The 22508-nt window shown below is 47.0% G+C and overlaps 1 protein-coding gene and 1 gene segment (V, D, J or C); both read right to left on the reverse strand.

Moving 5' to 3' along the window:
• LOC128819568 (M1-specific T cell receptor alpha chain-like) overlaps positions 1 to 22508 on the reverse strand; it is a 235618-nt gene that overhangs the window by 171435 nt on the left and 41675 nt on the right. The gene's annotated exons all lie outside the window — the stretch shown is intronic.
• LOC128819588 (T cell receptor delta constant-like) lies at positions 11239 to 13965 on the reverse strand. The segment is given in 5 exon segments: positions 11239 to 11292; positions 11376 to 11492; positions 11834 to 11905; positions 12529 to 12804; positions 13884 to 13965. Coding segments are annotated over 3 exon segments (429 nt in total).

Consider the following 22508-nt stretch of genomic DNA (forward strand, 5'->3'; position numbering starts at 1 on the left):
CCTTGTTATAAACAACTTCTTTCTTGCATATAACTTTTTTGCATGCACCTTCTTATTGTTTCAAAGTGTTACCCTTTGGCTGTTTTGCTTCAGACAGTGTTAAAAGGTCTGACACCATCTTTCTTTGTAGCACGCTTTCTACAGGTGAGGTATCTTCAAAATTCACCCCTTCTGTGATCCCATGAAAGATTCTCAGGCACGTTCAAATTTCTGCATGGGCCAAAGGGAAAAACTAACTCATCAATAGAAATACAGAGAGGTTTAGAATCACAGAATTGTTTGAATTGGAAGTGAAAATGGAAGGTCATGTAGTGTAACCCTCCTGCAACAATCTGGGACATTTTCAGCTTTAACAGGTGATGGAAGTGATGATTTTTCCTTTATCTTTTCTTTCTCTCAGGGCATTTTTCTCCATTTTGTTGCCTAAGAGTGGATAACGACAATACTTTTAGAGACAAAAAATGTGACTGAGAGAGGGAGGAGGGGGAGGGGTGCAGTTTGCTCCCCTCTTAGCTTGGGGCTTTCTCCTGGGAAGTGCAGAGATGAGATTTTGGCTGGGGGTGAAGTCAGGGAGCTGGGCTCAGCTCCTGCCTGGCACTCGCTCTGGGGATTGGAGGAGAAACACTCATAGCCTTGGTGCTGGGCTGCTGCTGGTGTTTTGCATCCCTACTGCGTCCCTATTGCCTTCCCCAGAGCACGTGACACCTCCCACTCCACCCTCCATAAAACTCCCACGAGGCTGGGGCTGGGCGGCCATATTTTCTCAACACAGGCATTGGGAGCAGATCAATAAAATGCTCTCAGCTCCTGCCGCGGGTAATTTGGTCCTTCCTTCACCCCCTTTATCGAGGTCCCTCACACACGGCGGTTGAAGGGTCCGACCCACCTTCCTGGAGAGCGCGGAGCACTGGGAACAGTGGCGGGACCGGGATAGGAGGAGCCATGGTGCCCCACCGGGCAGGGCGTCTGCTCCTGACCTGGGAGAAACAGAAGAACGCCGCACTGCTGCAAGGAGAATTCACTACCACCATGGAGTTCTGTCCTCCATGGCTCGTCCTAATGTGGCTGAGCCTTTGCTCGTAAGAGTAGCTGTTAAACTGGTACAGCTCCTACAACCCATCTCACTGGGTGGGACGCTGCCCATCTGTTTGGGTGCCTCAGGGGAAACCTGGGACCCAGACCCCTTACCCCCTCTGGAGGGAGTGTCTCCCAGCTCTTTGTGGGAGCCTGGCTGCCACTGCTCAGCCCTGCTGTTTTCTGCCACTGCCTCAGGGACTTTTTTTACACTTAAACTTGAGACCCCATGTCCACCTGACATCCTGCGGCTCCTGGCACAGCTCCGGAAGGGAGCTACAGTTTGCCACCCTGGGAGTGTTTGCCTCTGCCGTTCCAGCTGCTGCTTCTCAGGTTCCTGCTACAGCTCCTTTTTGCCATCTGGAGGGTCACCAGGATCGTCTGCCCCATCTGCGTTTGTAAAGGGAGCCCCTTCTCCATCTCTCCTGCCTGCTCACCCACCATTACCAACATGGAGAGAGGCAGCTCATCTCGTGCCACAGCGCCCCCTGCAGCCCCGGGGGAATCATCGCAACCGCCCTGACCGGCCAGCAGCCAGCAGCGCCCCTGCTGGCTGTGACCAGAACTGCACCAAAGGGGAAAGTGCCTGCGACTGCAAGAGGCTGGGACTGGGTGTCTGGTTCTCTTGGGTGTTGCTGCTGCTGTTGTTCTTTGCCTTGTTATAAAAACAAATACTGTAAAGGATTGTTATTCCTTTTCCCATCTCTTTGCCAGAAAGCCCCATAATTTCAAAGTTACAGTAATTTTGAGGGAAGGGGTCATATCCTCCATTCCGAGGGAGGTTCCTGGCTTCCTTGGCAGACACCTGTCTTCCAAACCAAGACAAATAGGTTGCTCAAGCCACACTGAATTTGATCTTCAGTGCTTTCAAGTTTGGAGCAGATACAACTTCTTTGGGCAATCTATTTCATCATTGTCAGAAAAAAAAAAAAATCTTCATTGTATCTTGTCTGAATCTATCCTCTCCTGTGTAAAATTATTCCCCCTTGTCCCATCACTACAGCCTCTATTAAAAAGTCTTTCCCCATCATTTTTTAAGCCTGAGGCAGAGGAGAAAACCTCCCTTGCAATGTCTGTAAGTTCCTTGCCATAAGAGGATGCTTAGAGTAATAGTACCAAGAGAAGTTACTTTTTAAATGTTTAGCTAAACACATGGCTTTGGAAAGAAGGGGAAGAACAAGCATTCTCTTGGCTGCTTCCTGGAGCTTGACAACTCTATTGCTGGCCACAGCTTATTGATGAAGGCTGCAATCCTGGCCAGAGTAGATGGGAAGAAATTCAATTTGGAAATGATGAGTAGAAGCACTTTCCTTCTCCCTTGTAGAAACCAAAGGCCAGCAATGGAGGACTGCATGGATTCATGTGACAAAATTTCCTGCCAGCAATTTCTTGTCTGTACTAAATGCACCCAGATCTCCCAGGCTCTCCTTATATGTCAGCTGTTCCCTTCCTTGTGTTCATGGCCCTTCATTGCATTTGTACTCCTCTGTCCATGTCCTTCCCAGGCTTGGGAGCCCAGCAGTGGTGTTCTGATTTGAAAGCAAAACCAGTGAGAGACTCCAAGTCAGAAATACAATTTATTGAGAAAAGGGAAAACAAAAGACAAAAATACACACAATGATACAAAAGGAAGACCACTGGCAAAGTCAGAATACAACCTGACACCCGTTTTGGCCATCGTGCTGGTAGCAGTCCAAATTGGAGTGGCTGCAGTCCTCTTGGAGTGGCAGATGTGGTTGCTGTGTCTTTTTGGAAAGCTGTGGAAAGGCTGCCTTTCTGTCTAGAAATTCCTGGATTTATCCAGGTGGGAATGCCTAGCTTCTCCCCCTGGGCGGAGCATCTCACAATGGGCTGATGTTATTTTGAGTCACAAGGTGTGTTCTTAATCACCTGTTAAACAGAACTGGCTCTTGGAGAGTGTTATCTCTGAGTCATGAGGCAAGACATTGATGGGCCTATTAACAGGAGATAAGGAAAATTGTCCAGATGCAACTGTTACTTGGATGGTAATAGGAAACATCTTGGTGCTCAGTCTTGGACAAAGGGACACACTGGTCCCCAGCCCCAGCAGTGCTGAGCTGAGGAGGATTCCTCCTCAGTGAGCAAGGAGTCAGGTCAACATGCCAGGAGGCTGCATGGACAAATGAGGCTGGCAAAACGTGGGCCCACTGCTGAATGGGATGGGGACCAGGTGACACAGGATATGGGACAAGGCTGAGGTCCTGAATCCTTTATTTACATCAGGTGAATATGCTTTATTCACCTCAAGTGCACTTCACTTCAGCAGCCAGATCAGCCTTCAGGAATTTCATTTCCCACAGACCGAGGGGAGAGGATGGACCACACAATATCAACTCCTGAAAGAAACTAGTGATTGAGCAGTTTTCTAGTCCACAAGAATGGATTTTGTCCAAAAAGTTCCAGGGAAGTCAGTGGTGAGAGCACAACTAAATGAAGAATGCACAACATCCACTGTCTTCTCACCCACCAAGACCCTTTGTCTCACTCTAGAACGCTGAAAATGTAGCTAAGAAAGGTTCTCACTTCCCAAATCTGTGCTGAGTGTCCATGAGAAAGGAGGGCTGGGAGGTGCTCGAGGTGCCAGTGGAGAGATTGCCCGGATGTGCACGGTGAAGACCAGGATGGTGCAGGGAACAACAAGTGATGGTGGAGCAGATATTGACCCTACAACCCAAGGAGTTTTCCACACAGAAGCAACTGGATATGTCCTGAGCAGGTCTGGGATTCCATGCAGAGCTCACGTTGGAGCCGGTTTCTGACAGAAACTGTGGTCACATGGAAGAAGTAGCCCATATCATAGCATCTTTTCTCAGAGAACCTGCAGTGCTCCACACTGAAGCAGTCAAATCCTTAAGGACTGCACGGCAAACTACAGACGCACACTGGAGGAGCTTATAAAGGACTTATCTCAACCCACAAGCCTTAATTGCATTATTTTCCTCCTGTCTGATTGAGGAGTATGGACACTGAGACAGCAGCTTGCTGAGCCCCTGCAGGAAAACCAAAGTCAACTCACCACCCATTTTCAACTCCTTCTTTCTGATCAGGTGCTCTGTAGCATCCACCCTGTAGAGCAATGTCATCTCTGCTGATCTGGCTTTCCTAAACAGCCTGGCTGCATCCTCCAGAGCACTCTGGAAGCTTCAGCAACACATCTCCATCATGCCACGGCTCTGCAGCCAAGGCACAGAGGAGAAATGAGGCCGTGCTGGACAGGAACCCAGGCAATGTGCACTAAACCTGCACTTCCCCAAACAGCCTCTGCAGTTCCCAGGACAGATCCTCCTGCACCATAAAGGGTACCAGCCCTTCCAGCACACCTCCCTGCAGTGCCTTTTAGTGCCACCAAGCCAGAGGGATGTTTCCTGCACCTACCATTGCCTGACAAGAGCCCTGGGGTGCAGCTGCTAGAAGGAAATGCTGGGAGATCTGTCCTGCCCATCTGTTGGTTTTTGGTTCACTCTGCTGCAGAGAGGCTCTAGGGTGGATCTGCTGCACAGTAATACATTGCTGCATCCCCTTGCTCTGCTGCCAGGATCTGCAGTGTGAAGTTGTTCTTGGAGCTCTCCAGTCTTCCCTTAAAGCGATCTTGGAAACCTTCTCCATAGGCAGAACCGCCCATGCAAATCCATTCCATGCCCCGTGGGCCCTGACGATACCAGTACGTGTAGTAGTTGCTCATATCACCTCCCCTCAAGCTGCATTGTAAGGTGACTTCACTTCCCTCTTGCACGGTCACTTCCCTGGGCTGCTGCTCCAAGGCCACCTGGCCAGTGACTGCTGGAGAGAGCAAGAACAAGCCATGGTCACTCCAAGATTCAGCAAAGGTCAGGGCAATGCTAGTGGAGCTTTGGACTGGCACTGGAGCAGTGAGAGGACAAAATCCTGCTCTTTGAAGCCAGCTGACACAGATGGGCAGAGCTGGTGGCAGCTAGCAAAGCTCACAAGGAAGGAGACACCACATTTCCCTCCCTCCTTTTCCCTATCACACAGTAAGCTTTCTCTGATTTTCCCCATAGAAGCTGGAAGGATTTAAACCCAGTGGGGACAAATTGCTTTGTCCTTGCCAAGACAGGATGGTGAGGAACCCACTCTCCTGTCCCTGAAACTGCTTGAGGTGAGCACAGCAAAGACAAAGGCCTGTCCCAGGCAGTGGGGCTTGTGCCCTGTGCTGCCATGCTCCAGCTGGTGTGTGCCAGAGGGGCCGCAGTGCCCCAGGAGCAGTGTCCAGTGCCAGGGCAAAGCACTGGGCCCCGAAATCTGAGTGCAGCAGGGAGGTGCCCTGCGTGTGCCCAGGCTGCAGAGGAGGCAGCTGGGATGGAGGTGCTGAGCTCAGAGCCACAAGAGGAGCAGGGCTGCTCTCCCTGTGCTGCACAGGCATGGCTGGGCAGCTGGAGCCGGGGCACAGGTCTGGCTGCAGGCACTCAGCACAGCTCCCCAGAGCCCTGCAGAGCCCAGGGCCATGCTCAGCTCCTGGGGCCATCAGCCCTTGCCTTCACTTACCTACAATGGGCAGGAAGCCCATGCACAGGGCACTCCACATGGCCAGGCCCACTCTCTGTGGCCTCTCTCCACCTTCTCTCTGCCTGCACAGCAGCTCTGCCCACACCTGCCCTGCCGGGGCCTCTGTCACTGCTCCCAGGCCCAGTCCCTGCTGGTCCCTCCCTCTGTCTATGACACCAGTGAGGGGGAGAGGTGGGGCAGGAGGAGCAGAACTGGAAGCTCTCAGTGCCCTCCTGGGTGTCTCTCACTCTGGCTGCTCCCCATCTTTCTGTTAAGCCCCCTCCATATTCTCACTCTGTGTGATCCTGTGGAAGAGCCTCAGGCTTGCTTTGGAGTGGGTCAGTGGGAACACTAAACTGGGAAATCCCATTCCTAAGCCACAACAGCCTTATTTGGCATCCAGGGTGGGGCATGAAGGCTAGAGATAAGAGCAGATCTGCCCAGAGTGGGCTGGAGACAAATCTGATCTCAGCATTAGTTGTTTCAGGTGTGGAGGCACTGGTGCCAAGGCTGCTTGGGTTGTTCCTGTGGCTGTGGTACCTAACCCTGTGTATGCTCCCATAGGTGCTCCCCATGCTGATATTGTGCGGGGTTGTGGGCACCGACAAGGGGGTTGAGAAGAGGACAGAAACTCTTGGCCTCTGGAGCTGAACTCTGTCAAGTGTTAGAGAAAGATATTGTCCCAAGGATGATCTAGCAGTGTTCCCAAGGAGGTGCAACCCCATGGCCAGAGACTCTATTTGTCATCAAAATACAACTGTGTGTGCACAATGCCTGTTAGAGGTGCCCATGTAATGAAGGCTGGGGTGTCTCTACTCTGTCTCCTTGCAGGTTATGTTTCAATACTGGTCACAAAGGAGAAAGTGCACTGACCATGGGAGGCTTTGGCATAGCCAGGAATCAACCAAAGCTCTCCCTACAGAAATCCTAGAGCTGATGTCTATTTTCAAAGCTGTGCTTTGGAAAGACAGACATTCCCAGGAGCTCTGCACTCCACACGCTTGAATAGTTTTGTAGGGGAAGATGAGGTTCCCAATTCTTCAGTTCAGATCATATCTGCTGACTGAAATATAAGGGAAACTGAGATACACAATTTGCCTTGCAGTCAGGTAATTAACTCCTAATGAGTTTCTGTTTGCATTAGATCTAATTTTGTCAGGATCTTTTTAGGATTTTGGGACACAAAACAGATAGGTCAGATTTTGCTTAGCAGGAGCAGAAATATGATTATTACATTGTACTTTTAATGTGGTATAAGAAAACAGAAGGGTTCAGTGGCACAGAAAGCTATCTAATGTTTCCCATTCTCATGGAGTTCTTCACGTAACCATGTAACCTCCTGGAAAGAGATTTATTCTTTCATGATCCTTTTAATGTTCTCTGCCACTGGAGAGAGCTCTCACCATTTTGAGTTGCCCAGATGGGCAGATGTCAGATACCACACTCCATGTGTGAGACTCACACATGGGGGAGAAAAATGTGCTAGATGTGAAAATTTTCCTCAAATTACTTTAAATGTTTTATTGAAGATCTCATTGTGGGTGGTCTTGTCTCTGAAACTGCAGGAAAAACAAAAACTATCCCACAGCAGATTTTAGTGTTAGAGTATCATGACCTTACTTTATTCTGGCCAAGATGGGCAACAGAAATCATTTCATCCACACATTGCACAGACTGTGCAGAGAAAATCCTTCCATCACATGAGCTTTGCACTAGACTTTTCTTGCTCTTATACCATCAAAATCATGGGAATTCATTGGTTCAATGTTCCCAAGTTCCTCAGTTTGTAGTATTTTTTTTTCATTGATCCCTTCATGTTCAACATTATTTTGGCTCTCATTCTTTATTCTCTTATTGATCTTGTCCCAGACCAGGTGTCTCTGACCATGCCAGGGCTGATGTTTGGGAGCTGATGTGCATTAATGCTCATTATCTTTTGTGTATCTTGGAGTTGACTGGGTCTCCTCTGCTCTAGCAGGACTGTCTGGAGCTGTTTGCCAAGGACCATGTCCAGGTGGCTTTTGAATGTCTTCAGGGACAGTGGCTCAGCCCCTGGAGATTTTCAATGGCTGTCTGAGCACAATCAAATATGGACACAAATTAATCTGTAGGAGAATAGGATAGTACTGTCAGAATGTATTCTACCAAAGTGTTCTCTTTATAATCATCCTCCATTCTTTTGCTATCATGGCATCCCTTTAAGGACAATATTATTTATTCAGATTTCTGGAAAATGCCACATTCAAATGTGCTTCTTTGAACAGAGGTGTCGTGGTTTGACATGGAAGTGAATTTTTTCCAGGAAGTTGGGTCAAACCAATCAGTGGTCAGGTTTGGATATTGGCACCTGGAGTGACCACTGAAAGTATGGACACGCCTCTGAGAACACAGGGGGTTAAAAGCAAGAACTCCCAGGAGAACTCTCTCTTTTTGGTTCCGGTCGTCAGAGAGTGCAGACCTCCCCTGCCCGGCCTCGGGCTGGGTGGGGGAGGGGAAGCCACGCGGCCTTGTCCAGGTAGGCCGAGGGGCTGAGGGTCTGGAACCGAGCCAGCTCCTGTGGACAGAAGGGTGGAGAGAAGTGGAGATGCCTTTGCCCCCCCCCGCAAGAGGGAAAGAGACAGAGAGCCTGGCGGCACCTGGAAATCTGCCGGCAGAGGAGAAGGAGAAGGGGGGGAATGCCCAGCGTGGGAGGCGGAACGCTGGACTGAGATATCAGCCGTCCAGGGAGTCTGAACTTTTAACCCTTTCCAGGAAATGAGGGCTTTTTAAAGATATTACTCCTCCTTGATTTGTAGTGGAAGAGAGATAGTCCGGGAACTGAGATGTTAGAAGAAGAAATATTTAGGTGGGAAGAGATGATGAAGTAGCTTTGGCTGGACTTTTCTTGTTAGCCATGGACTGAACCAAAATCTCCTGCAATAGAGACTGCATTTTAGGGGGATGCAGTGGTGATCCAGAGAGACCTGTTTCAGCTTCGAACAGCACAGGAATGGCGAGAAACGAAGAAAGCTGAAGAGGGAATGGTGATGCCCTCTGTCTTCGGGAAGAAGATGAGTCCTGTTTTTGGACCCCTCGGCCCCAGGGGAAAATGGGGGGGACTGTAGTCCCAGGATGAGAAACTGAACTGTTGTATCTTTGGGTCTGTGGCAAAGCATCCTTAAAGGAGCCCTATGAGCAGTCTGTCCATGCACGGTGGTGAGAGCACTGTGACATGGAAAGGGGAGTGTCACACTGGCAGATTTTTTCCGGGCGGTTGCCATGTGTGACAGGGAAACACAGGGGGGCAGCTGTGTTTCCTGGGGGTCTGTGGTACAAGAGAGACTTCTCTCTCCCTTGATAGTTTGAGTATAGATTACCTGAAGGGTGGTAATTTGATCAAGAATCCCGGGTGATGTTTCATGGTGGGTGTTTTTGGAATTGGGAGGAGGAGGGGTGGTTTAAAAGGTCTTCATCCTGGATTTAGTTTATGTGTTTTCTGTATTAGTAGTAGTTTAATAAAGTTTTTTTTTCCTTTGTTATTAAGCTTGGGCCTGCTCTGCTCTGTTCCTGATAACATCTCACAGCATTTATTTAGAAAAGGTGCATTTTCATGGGGATGCTGGCATTGCGCCAGTGTCCAACCATGACAAGAGGCTATTTTAATGGGGAGCACAGTTTCTCTACAAAACTCTCCTAAGCTGATGCCAGGTGGCAGACCTGCAGATTCTGTCCTTTTATGTGGAATTAACCACACTAGGACAGTCTTACTATTAGACTGGAAACAATTCAATTATCCTCCTTTCTTAGGCTGCACGTTCTGGGACCCTGTCATGAAATGAGGGCTTTAGGGCAATGAAACACTCACTGCCAGAGGTGTCAGCAAAAGCAGATTTAACACAGATTGGCCAAAGTGTGGCACAGTCCAGCTGCAATGCTCACTGTGCAGCTTTCCTACATGGATGAATCAGGGATGGGAACATCAAATTGGAATTAATTTGGAAAGATGGATGTGGAGACTGGGGGCAAGAAAGGGACAGAGCTTTAGAACTGCCTCCCATAGAGTCATGAGGTGCAGAAAGGACTCTGCTGCTTTGTAAACTCCTTCTAGAGGAGGTGTGGATGAATCCAGTCCTAGTCCCAGACTTCATCAAGACTTCATGACTAAGGGATTATAACAGCATTTCATAATTGACCTTTCTTTCCTGTCCATCCGATTCCTCTGGTTGTGTCTGAGGGAGTATTCTCAAAATATAAATCTGCCAGAGAGACTGGGAAAAGGTGTGGAGTGCATGAGCAAAAGGTTCTGGGTGTCACTGGAAAATCAGGATAAAGATCCTGGTGAATGGCTCCCTCTGTTTGATGTTATGGTGGTAGAATGCAGTAAATGAGCATTTCACTGGATTTGGATTTGTCATGCAAATTTCACAGAGCTTCTGCAAGGGCTGAGGCTCTTCTCTGGGTGTCTGCAGGGCCTGAGGGTCTGAGCTGAGCTGGCTCAATGCAGCAGCCCTTGCTGTGTCCTGTGCAGAGGCTCTCTTGAAGGCAGCAGGAACTCAGGCAGGGGGAGCAAAGCCTTATTTCCCTTTCAGGATGTGGTTAACTTGTGTTGTCAAAAGCAGGGGAGGGTTAATGCTGCCTGGTGTGACTGAGTCAGAAATGGTGACCACAGCATCCTGCCTGTAGCTTGTGAGAGGGGGATGAGCTGGGGAAGGTGTGGGCTGGGCTCTGTTAGGTAAGAACCAAGTTGCTATGGAAACTATCCCTCCATCAAACCACCCCAAATTATTTTCTGGTGGCCCCTTCCTCCTCTCCCTGAGTGCAAAACAACAGCAGGGTTTCTTCTCTGCTGGTATGAGCATCTTCCTCCCTCATGCCTTCAGCAAGGACTCTCCTCACTGAGGCTCCTGAATGTGCCAGAGAGACACTGGCCTGCACAAAGTCTGCAAAAGTGAAATTCAGCCAACAGGAAATCTACATTATCAAAGCCGTGTTTCAGATCCCAGTGGGCTTTAGGAAAGTTGGATTTCAGCAATTTCCATCCCAGCTTCAGAAGACAAAGCAAAGAAAACCCACATCATTTTATCCTAGAAAACTTTATTTTTGTCACTGCTACAGGAACCTAAAATGCATGTGCAAATCATTTGGCAGAAATAATAAGGCTTAAGAAAGAAATGAACATTATCTACTTGAATGAAACCACTTTAGATTCTGCACATGTCTTCTCATCCCCCATACAGAATTTTTAAAGCAATCTATAACCTGAAGCTCCACATGGCAACTACTGGGCTTGAATTCCCTCAGCAGTGCTGCTCCCCTTCCACAGGCAGTAACACAACATGCCTGGGAAAGGTGCTTTTAAAAGGCCATCTATCTAGAGTGAGCATTGGAGTCTTCAAAGCTATTGAAGCAGGTTGGACCCTTGTGTGCAAATGCCAGAAAGAGTGGGGAGATCTACTCAGCAGGAGGATGAGGATAAATCCACTCTGCTGAGTTGTCAGAGGAGAGGAAAGAGCAAAAGCACTTAAAAGCCTTCAGTGTAAATCAGCTGGCCAGGCAGGAGTGAACAGTATTCAATGTCTTCAGGGGAAGGTGCTGCCTTGTGTCCTGGGTGGCCTCTGTCAGCAGCTCTGCCCCTGCTTGTTCAACCCTCTTGTGCTGCTGGTTCACGTTCTTTCCTGCTCTTCTTTGGGCTCCTCTTGCCTTCATTCCCCATGTCTGGAAAAGCAAAGGGAGGTTTAAAGTACATTTAATGAAATTAGGCCTGTGAACCATTGTTTGATAGCTGTGAGCTCCCTTACCTCAGAAGAGAAACAACTTGATACTCATGAGGACATTGAAGGCGATGCTCTTTGCCAGCAGGACTCTCAAACCCAGCACAGCCATGGACAGCATGTTCACTCTCTGCCCTTCGGGGTCTGCTCAGAGACCAGAAAAGAGGGGAGAGATCATGGTCTGGGTTTTGATGTTGTGATCTTGGCAGAAAGTGGGCAAAACCACAGAAGACAGTTTCAGGGAAAGGAAGAGCAGCAAAGGGACAGCCAACAGAGAGAATGGAAACAACAGGGGAGCCCAGGGTCTGTCTCTGTTGCTTTTTGCTTCCTGGGGCTTGTGTGTAACTGCAGGAGCAACCTCGGAACAGCAGCTTGTGTCTGCTGAATGTGTTGTGTTCTGAGTCCTCTGCCCTGGAGAAAATACATTTCCATGCCATTATCCTCCAGACAGCAATGGAACTTCACATCCTGTTTGGGTAACTCACCTTGTGCTGAGGGGTCTGTGCTGTTGCAAACCCTGTCACTGGTGCCTGTTCCTGGTTCTTCAGCCTCCTCTTCTGTAGCATGATAAAGAAAAGGCATTTTAAACTCTATCCACCATATATACAGGATTAAAAGAAATCTTCAGGTGACATTTCCTCTAGGAATTGAGGAAAGTTGGGGCTCAGATGATCCGTCATTAATTCCAACATTAACTTGAGGTGACAATTTCTCCGTGCAATTGCAGGAAACAGGAGAATTCCTGCATTGGATTTACTGTATGAAAGACCTTCAGGACTACAAATATAATGGCACAAAATAGAAAACATATTTAGCAAGAAACCTCACAACACACCCCACCTTTTCCTTTTTGTAGGTTTTAGAAAGGCTGTTCCAGCTTGTGCTGCAGCAGGTTTGCTGCTAACAGGGTCAAATATTTAGTCATAAGGAAATTCACATTTTGAACAAATAGATTGTGTCTTCCCTCTTCTCCCCCAATAAAAGTATCTCAAAGTAATTCAATAGTTGAAACCACTTCTTTCAGATGCTTTGAAACATCTTTCAGCTCTCCCTGCTGAAGTACCCAATGTCTGTCTCATCTCTGCTGGCTGCCCAGGGCAGTGCTGTCAAGAAGGAGAACACAAAGGCCCACAGGCCACTGTCTCCAGAAATAAGTGACAGCTGTGCCACCAAGCTGTACCTGGCTGTGTTGTTATCGTGCTGTTGTGGGATTGGGCCGTGCAGGTCACCTCTGTGTCTTTTGTCACATTGACCACTTTGATTGCATTGTACAACCCCTCTGACGTCCAAATGGATGTGCTCTGTTCATATACGACCTCCTGAGAGGGCATCTCCAAGCTGATGTCCTTTGTAAGGAAGTTCCTTGCCAAACAAGCTGCTTTCCCAGTGCTGCCACCTTCTTTCAGTTGCTTTGATTTCATCACAATGACTTGAGGGACAGAAGTTTCTGGAATGTCTGTAAAGAAAAGCAAGGTTTGGACAGGATTGATTTTACTGCAGGCTTGCCCGAATGCTGAGTGTCCAAAAATTCACGTGTACTCCAGCTGTGACAAATTTGTCGCATTGGCAATCACTTTTGTGGTCTTTATTTCTTGCTGCTTCTTCCAAAAGATCAAATTAAAGACAGAAAGGGGTGTGAGGGGCATATTTTTCTAGGAGATTTAATCCCACAGGATCACAACTTCCTTTTGCCAAAGCTTGTTCTTGTAAGTGAACCCTTGATTTTATAATGGACCTACAAACAAGAAGGGAACTTTTATGAATGCCGCTCCAAGAGTCCACTTATTCTGCTTTCTCAGCAATTTTATTCCAGAACATAACAGTTCTATCTGGATTGCCTTGCATATTGATGAGACATAAGTGAATACACTTTTTTCTTTTACTCTCCCTCCCAGACATCCAACAGAAATTGAACATCCATTAACTTGGTTTGACCAGTTCAGTTGAATCCAAACTCTGAACAACTTAGTAAGACTAAAGTAGTACATAAATGTAAGATATATATATATATATATATATATATATATATATATATATATATATATATATAAGATTATATTTTATGCTTTTGTACCCTTCTCAGCTATCAGTGCTGTATTTTTAACTCTGACACAATAGATAGTCTTAGGAACTCGTATGCCAATTTCTGCAGACAATTTATTTCCCTTTAGACAGTCCAAGCGTGACTTCAAAACCCAACAACGATTATGAAAACCTTATTAAGAAGCTTGAAAACGTGGATAGATGTATGTTCCTAAGAAATTCAGAATGATAGCAGACAGAACTTCCCTTGTGGAGTTCAAGTTCTTTGGCAACACTGAGAAGTGGGATAAGAATATTTTTACATATAAATTGCCTTGTTGCCTGCAAAAGATTACACATAGAAAGTCTAATGAATGACTGAAAAACATGAATGAGTGTCTGCATGAACTTTAGGAGGAATAAAATATTTTTAAATTTTTATTTTTAATTTTTAAAAGGCGGGAAATGAAAGAGAAATAGCTCAGAAAATGTTAATGTATAAAGGATACCTACTTGGCTGCACAGTCAGTTGAGTTCCATTCCCAAAGACAAGAGCAGCAGTAACACACAGTTAAAACGCGTAAATCAAAAAGGGCTCATTTTGCTATTCTTCCTATACACATTTCCTTCCCAGCTGTTGTACCATGCTCGGCCAGAGCCTGTCAGTCCTGTGTGTTCTGTGTTCTCTGAGAAGACCTTGAAAGGCTTTTCATGTGGTCTCCTCTCCAGGCTTTCCAAAGAGCCAGAATACAAACAGGCTGCTTCTCTGCAATAGTTCCCTGGTCAAGATCATCAGCAAGCAATAATGCACACAGTGCAACAGTGGTTCAGTGAGAGAAGATTTATTTTATCAGACCCCAGAAGGCTCACTCGAGTCCCACAAGTTTGCATTACCTGACAGCACCGCCATGAATTCCTACCACTGCTTGCTTCTGGAAGGGATTCGTATTTTATGTTCTGAAAATTTATTTGGACAAAAAGTTGTTCTCCTTCACTTTTGTCCTATAAAGTCCCAGGATGAGCCCTATATTCCAGAAGGTAATTGGCCTTAGCATTCTCAATGGATGTTTAATCTGGAATAAACCAAACAGTACCAAAAGGAAAACCTTCTCTGTCCTTAACTGAGGCCTCAACAGAATATGCCTGGAGAATCCCACAGTGGCACTAATGGTTGTTACTTTATGTCATTTTGGATTAGGGAAATTCTCAAAATATTTGGATAATAAAGTACTTGTGCTGTAAACACCTTAAAATGCTGTTTAGTATCTCCTAAAGGAATTTAAAACCAAAAGGGGGAGGTTGCTTACATCCTGGAAACTTTGCCTTCAACTTATTAAGTATTTCAGCAGTCTCAAAAGGGACTTTGATACTTAAGGCCCAACATTTTTTAGCATCAAACATAATACTAGAATCTCTGTGCAGCACTGCAAATATGCTGTCTTTAGCTAGAAAATGAAAATAATTGAACAGCAAGAAAACATGAGGTCTGTCTTCAGAATGAAGTCTGAAGAAACCTTCCTTCAGAATGATAACTTCACTTGAGGTGACATGCACCTTTATTGTACATTATGGATTTCCAAAGAATGATAGGAATAACTAAGGCTTCTTATAATCCCTACTCCCCACATTGCTCTTTTCAGAACCCACACAACCTGGCAGACAATTGTCTTTCATTCCAGGAGCTCTTGGATATGAGGCACTTGTGAGAATCTAAGCCCAAGGCTATTTAACCTCCTTCCTGCTCTGTCCCCAGGGCAGTGGAATTCCTTACCTGGGGACACTGTCAGTGGTGCCAGTGTCAAACCAGAACTTCTCAAACCAGGCAGTTACAGATCTGCCTCAAACCTCCTCAGCACTGTGAGCTCTTCACTGAGCTCTGCATTCCTGCCACAAGTCAGTCAGTGCAAATCCACTGGAGAATTGGATACTGGACAGTAAATTTGGGCCAGAGTGCTGCCCTAAGTAGGAATAAGTTATCACATGCTAAGCAGTGCCCTGCTGGTGTTTGGGGGTCATGGAATAATGGTGCTATGCAGCGTCAGCCCAGTTGTTGCTGGGAAAGCTTCCTGAGCAGCTCCAAGCTGAGGGCTTGGCTTGAGTGCCTGGCTGGAGAGCAAGTGCATTCAAGGGATTATTGCAGCTGAAAATCCTTTCAGTGAACCCAAACCATTAAATTCCTTTCTCCTCCTCCACCTTAATTTTAAATGAATTTTTAGAAATAAAGAAATGTCACTTACTTGGTACAACTGTGAGATTTGTCCCTTGTCCAAATATAAGCTTCCCTGTCCACCCACTGCTAAGCCTTCTTCCAATAACTCACTCTTTCTTCATGGTGTTCAAACTTGTTGTAAAAACAGGCGATGAAAAGACTTTAGTCCTCATTATCCATGGGTGTGAGTTCCTGAGAGGATCCAGGGGTAGATTTACTTCCAAGCCAGAAAGGAACAAAAAGTTAATTGAATTGTTTAGTGATTTCAAATGGCTTGATTGAGTATAGAATTTTCAACTTCTCCATTTCTTCCACCTTTTAGAACCTCCATGAGCTCTTTTATGTATCCAGGACAAAAGGACATATAGGAAGCATGTTGTACTTCTCTTCTTAATCACTAGAGTCACCCATCTCCTTTCTTTCCCAACATATCTCACCTGCTTTCCCTCCTGTTTTTGTACAGGTCCCTATGCTGTTTATATCACTGTGGAAGCAAAACGTCGGACACAGTGATATATTTCATAGCAAAAACTGTCTCTGTTCCTCTGCACGTAATTTTGGATTATACAGGCAGTCACATGACTTCTGCTGTGGTTTGAGACCCATCGTACCACATGAAGAAACACCATATGGCTTTCAAGGAAGGATCTAAAATAATATCAGAAATGTAGAGTTGCAAATGAGAACTTGGGGATTACATGGCTTCACTGAAAGGTCTGAGGGAGTTCAGCTGGATAGAACACAGGAAAATAATCAGTACTTGTGGTGCTATTTTGGAGCATTTCTTACATTGCAGTTTAATTCCCCTACTTCTTGTCTTGTGGGTACTAGTGGTAGTGTGACAGGAGTCCTGGGATGTAGCAGGTTAGATCTGGGGATGTTGGGAGGAATGTTAAAAAGCAGAAGACTCAGGCGGATTGTAAACTGCTGAAGTGACCTTTCAGCAGGGAATTAACCTTGACTGATCAGGGACTGTCATCCAGGGATCCTCTAGCATGGACTCAGTTTAGATGCCAGTGTATCTCTTGTCTTCTGCCTGGCTGTTGCTCAGGGATTCCCCCAGGTTAGCAAGGTCATGGAAGTACATGCACTCTGTGTGAGTCTGTGGCTGCTCCATCTGCTGCCTGTGCTGCCTCACACAGGAGGTGGTGTCTGTCCTAGTTTGAAAGACAGGTGTCTGCCAAGGAAGCCAGGAACCTCCCTTGGAATGGAGGATATGACCCCCTTCCCTCCAAACTATTATAACTTTGAAATAAAGGGGCTTTTAGGCAAAGATACCTTAGGGAAAGGAATAACAGTTCCTTATCAGTATGTGTCTGTATAACAAGGCAAACAAACAGCAGCAGCAGCAAACAGAACCAGACACCCAGTCCCAGCCTCTCCTGGCCGCAGACACTTTCCCCTTTGGTGCAGTTCCGGTCACAGCCAGCAGGGGCGCTGCTGGCTCCTGGCCGGGCAGGTGCGATGATTCCCCCGGGGCCGCAGGGGGCGCTGTGGCACGGCTCAGCCGCCTCTCTGCATGTTGGCAACGGTGGCAGAGATGGAGAAGGGGCTCCTTTGACAAACCCACAGGGCTGGCGATCCTGGTGCTCCTCTGGATAGTGAAACCAGCTGTAGCAGGAACCTTGGAGCAGCAGGCTGGAAAGGCAGAGGTGAGCACTCCAGGGTGCTAAACCAAGTGTAGGAGTAACTCTGAAGCTGTGGCAGGAGCCACAGGCATCTCGGCGGACAGGGGGTGTTAAGTGATAGTGCTGCAAAAATCCCCGAAGCACTGGCAGACAACAGAGGGCTGGGCAGGGGGATTGTTTCTTTGCAGAGCCCACTGGCAGTGGCTGCTCCTGGAGGTAGCAAAGGGCGTGGCCCAGCGTTCTCCTGCCTCCTGGCTCCTGGCACAGCACGCACCGTCTCTGGGCTCCCAAGTGACAAGGGAGCAGAGAAGCAAGCTGGCATGCCCTACTCACAGAGCCGAAGGAAAAGAGAAAAAGAAAATCAGGCAAAAACCACAGGGCACCCTTGTCCTGTGGCTCCTGAGCTGAGCAGCCCCACTGGAAGGAAGCAGCAGCCTCTGTCTCCAACCCTCACAGGATGCCCCTCACCCATCATGGAAATCCCTGAGCCAGGGGAGGCAATGACCATTCCACATTCAAAACAAAAACAGAACCATGAATGGATAGGGCATTGAAGCCATTCCCAAGACAGAAGTATGGGTAGAAAACATGAGAGGAATGGGAAGAAAGAGGCGAGGCTTTCATGGGATAAATGGGAAATCTGTGCACTCTGGTCCTCATGGGGTGCGAGAAGTGTGTCAGGTGTCTGATGGCAGGACAGCACAGCTGAGCACATAACAAAGGAGTTTTCTGGAGTGTTCACAAGCAAATTTGCTGACACAAGTGGCTGGTGAGCTGGACGTCTATGTGCCAGTGAGGAAGAATTGGCGGTGGATGTGAGGTGGTTGGGGCAGCCTTGGCTGCAGTGACCGTGCACTGCTTGAGCTCAGGATCCTGGGAGAAGAGAGCAATGCAAAAACAGGACTGGAGCCCTGGGCTTCAGGCAAGCAGAATCTGGGATCTTCTGGGAGGAATTCCATGGGTTATGCTCCTGGACAGAGGAGGGGTCTAGGAGAGCTGCTCATTCTCAGAGATTAGCGGCTGGAACCTCAAGAATGGTTTCTCTTGTCAAAGCAGTAACTCAAGCGTTGTGTCAAAAGTCCAAAATGATGAACAAAGGGCTCCTGAATAAACTCATAAGTGGCATGAGAAGCGACTGCTCACTTTAAAATTTTTAAAAGGTTTATTAAACCTTAAGAAAAATACAACAAAAGGGCTAAATAAGAAAAACAGGCCTGGGAGCCCCCCTCGTGGCTGCCTACCACATGGCTCATCTTCAAGGTGGATACTTTGCCTTTTATACCCTGGAGGGGGGTTGCATCAGCCAACCCTGGCCCCTCCTAAAGTCTGTCAGTCAACTCTTCTTTGCTCTTTATTGGTGGAGACTGCTTTCCTGCAACTTGATGGGAGGCTCAGGTGTTGTCCTGCTGCGCCCCTGCTATTCTGTTCCCAACTGCCCCATATAAGGAGCACATGTACACGCCTTCTTTCTACCTGTTCTAGACAACCCAGACTGTCCGGTGGCAACAATACAGAGGGGGAGAAAAGGGGACAACAGGGAGAACAGAGGACATCTAAACAACAAACCACAATAACATAACTATACATCAATAGAGCTGCTCTTAATATTCACACAATATTCATCCCTTAATTGTGAGAGCAAATCATCTCATTATCCATCTATAACAGTGGTAAATATAAAACAACCACAGCTGAATCCATCCCTCTTCTGATACCTATAGCTGAGAGATTCCTAGTGGGAAGTGCCATTTCTGGTTCCCAGGTCTTGTTCTTCATCCGCATCTTCTTCTGGCCATTGTTGGATCTGAAATTAAAAGGATCTTTGTTCTTCTCTGTGCTCTCAGAACAAGAGAAGAACATAATGCTGAGCTAAAATGGCAACATATAAATATAGAAGGTTCCTGCCCACTTGTTCAACTGGAGCTGGCAATCAAATGTCTAAAATGACCTGTTTGCAAGAGCCAAGATCTCAGGTTGAATGTTGAAGAAATTGGTCTTGAAAACTAGGTTTTTCTGCTGTTTGAGTAATTCTGGGAATCAAATCGGTGTATGTGCACAGAGTTGTCCTGGGAAAAACAGATGAGGTAGGGCCAGCATGATTCCCCCTTCAAGACAAGGGAGGGACTCTGTGTGTGGTGGTTCAGTTGTTTTCATTCACTGTGGTACGTAGTTCACACTGTGCTAGACAGTTCTACAGAAACATCTGGGGGGTTTTTAATGCCAGGTGATTTCTCCCCTTTCATGTCTTTGAAGAGCTCCCTTTTGTTTTCTTGTCTCTCTACACTGCTCTACTTCTGAACATGAAATACTGCTCCAGAGGATTCTCTAACACAAAAAATAACAGTATCATCCTTGCTTTTTTTGGCAGAGTGGACAGTTAGTGTTAATCTCAATAAAATATTACCCTGACACTTTGGAAAGAAATACTGTTGTTAGAAGTGTCTGACAGAAGGTTTCTGATTACTGGTTTGTCTTTTAACACACAACAAGAGAGATAGGGTTAAATATTTTACAGTTTTCTGGGGAGCATCTCTCAGGCTTATAAATGTTCAAGGTATTTTCATCCTATATTTTCAAAGTCTTCTAGACCTTCAAGCTTTTCTCTCCTCAAAGCCTATTTCTATGCCAAAGACAAAATCAACCCATGTTTAAAAATTGTTCAGTAATTTTTTGATTCAGCTGATGGTGCTTTAATTGGCTCTTTTTGCTGTTGTTTTAGTTGATTGTGAAAAATGACAATCAGTTGTTTTAAAAAGTTTAATAGTAATAAAAGAGCTACTGAAAATAGAGTAATAAGGATTTGGACAATCAGAGTTTGGACAATAAAGGACAATAAAAAGCAAAGAAATACAGACTGTCTGGATGCCTTCCTAGAGCAATGTAGCCCTGAAAGCACCCACGCTAACAAAGGATTAACCCTCAAAAGCTGAAGCCTGTTGCATATTCATATATCTCATACATGATGCATGAATTCTTTTCAAACAAAGGGTGTTCTCTGGTTGTTGTCAACTTCTTCCCCTTAATCCTGGTGGCTCCTTAAAGATGGAGAGGAGGTGGAAGGATGTTTGTCTTTTCTGATAAGGAGGCAATAACTCTTAGGTGTCTCTTCTGTATCTCCTGTGCTGCTCCCAGTCTGTTGAGATGCTCAGCTCATCAGGCCTCACCTGGTGGAACAATGCCCTGAAAAGAAACTGCAATTCCCTTCCCCTGGGGCAAAGACAAAGAAACATGACTGAAGTTATAAAATAAAAAAATTTAAACTTGGTATGTTTCCCAACAGCATGACAAAGACCAAAAGCTGTAAACACCTTGTTATAAACAACTTCTTTCTTGCATATAACTTTTTTGCATGCACCTTCTTATTGTTTCAAACTGTTACCCTTTGGCTGTTTTGCTTCAGACAGTGTTAAAAGGTCTGACACCATCTTTCTTTGTAGCACGCTTTCTACAGGTGAAGCATCTTCAAAATTCACCCCTTCTGTGATCCCATGAAAGATTCTCAGGCACGTTCAAATTTCTGCATGGGCCAAAGGGAAAAACTAACTCATCAATGCATAGAAATATAGAGAGGTTTAGAATCACAGAATTGTTTGAATTGGAAGTGAAAATGAAAGGTCATGTAGTGTAACCCTCCTGCAACAATCTGGGACATTTTCAGCTTTAACAGGTGATGGAAGTTATGATTTTTCCTTTATCTTTTCTTTCTCTCAGGGCATTTTTCTCCATTTTGTTGCCTAAGAGTGGATAACGACAATACTTTTAGAGACAAAAAATGTGACTGGGATGGGGAGGAGGGGGAGGGGTGCAGTTGGCTTCCCTCTTAGCTTGGGGCTTTCTCCTGGGAAGTGCAGAGATGAGATTTTGGCTGGGGGTGAAGTCAGGGAGCTGGGCTCAGCTCCTGCCTGGCACTCGCTCTGGGGATTGGAGGAGAAACACTCATAGCCTTGGTGCTGGGCTGCTGCTGGTGTTTTGCATCCCTACTGCGTCCCTATTGCCTTCCCCAGAGCACGTGACACCTCCCACTCCACCCTCCATAAAACTCCCACGAGGCCAGGGCTGGGCGGCCATATTTTCTCAACACAGGAATTGGGAGCAGATCAATAAAATGCTCTCAGCTCCTGCCGCGGGTAATTTGGTCCTTCCTGCACCCCCTTTATCGAGGTCCCTCACACACGGCGGTTGAAGGGTCCGACCCACCTTCCTGGAGAGCGCGGAGCACTGGGAACAGTGGCGGGACCGGGATAGGAGGACCCGTGGTGCCCCACCGGGCAGGGCGTCTGCTCCTGACCTGGGAGAAACAGAAGAACGCCGCACTGCTGCAAGGAGAATTCACTACCACCATGGAGTTCTGTCCTCCATGGCTCATCCTATCTGTGGCTGAGCCTTTGCTCGTAAGAGTAGCTGTTAAACTGGTACAGCTCCTACAACCCATCTCACTGGGTGGGACGCTGACCATCTGTTTGGGTGCCTCAGGGGAAACCTGGGACCCAGACCCCTACCCCCTCTGGAGGGAGTGTCTCCCAGCTCTTTGTGGGAGCCTGGCTGCCACTGCTCAGCCCTGCTGTTTTCTGCCACTGCCTCAGGGACTTTTTTTACACTTAAACTTGAGACCCCATGTCCACCTGACATCCTGCGGCTCCTGGCACAGCTCCGGAAGGGAGCTACAGTTTGCCACCCTGGGAGTGTTTGCCTCTGCCGTTCCAGCTGCTGCTTCTCAGGTTCCTGCTACAGCTCCTTTTTGCCATCTGGAGGGTCACCAGGATCGTCTGCCCCATCTGCGTTTGTAAAGGGAGCCCCTTCTCCATCTCTCCTGCCTGCTCACCCACCATTACCAACATGGAGAGAGGCAGCTCATCTCGTGCCACAGCGCCCCCTGCAGCCCCGGGGGAATCATCGCAACCGCCCTGCCCGGCCAGCAGCCAGCAGCGCCCCTGCTGGCTGTGACCAGAACTGCACCAAAGGGGAAAGTGCCTGCGACTGCAAGAGGCTGGGACTGGGTGTCTGGTTCTCTTGGGTGTTGCTGCTGCTGTTGTTCTTTGCCTTGTTATAAAAACAAATACTGTAAAGGATTGTTATTCCTTTTCCCATCTCTTTGCCAGAAAGCCCCATAATTTCAAAGTTACAGTAATTTTGAGGGAAGGGGTCATATCCTCCATTCCGAGGGAGGTTCCTGGCTTCCTTGGCAGACACCTGTCTTCCAAACCAAGACAAATAGGTTGCTCAAGCCACACTGAATTTGATCTTCAGTGCTTTCAAGTTTGGAGCAGATACAACTTCTTTGGGCAATCTATTTCATCATTG

Source organism: Vidua macroura, chromosome 27 (assembly GCF_024509145.1).
Source record: "Vidua macroura isolate BioBank_ID:100142 chromosome 27, ASM2450914v1, whole genome shotgun sequence".
NCBI classification, from domain to species: Eukaryota; Metazoa; Chordata; class Aves; order Passeriformes; family Viduidae; genus Vidua; species Vidua macroura.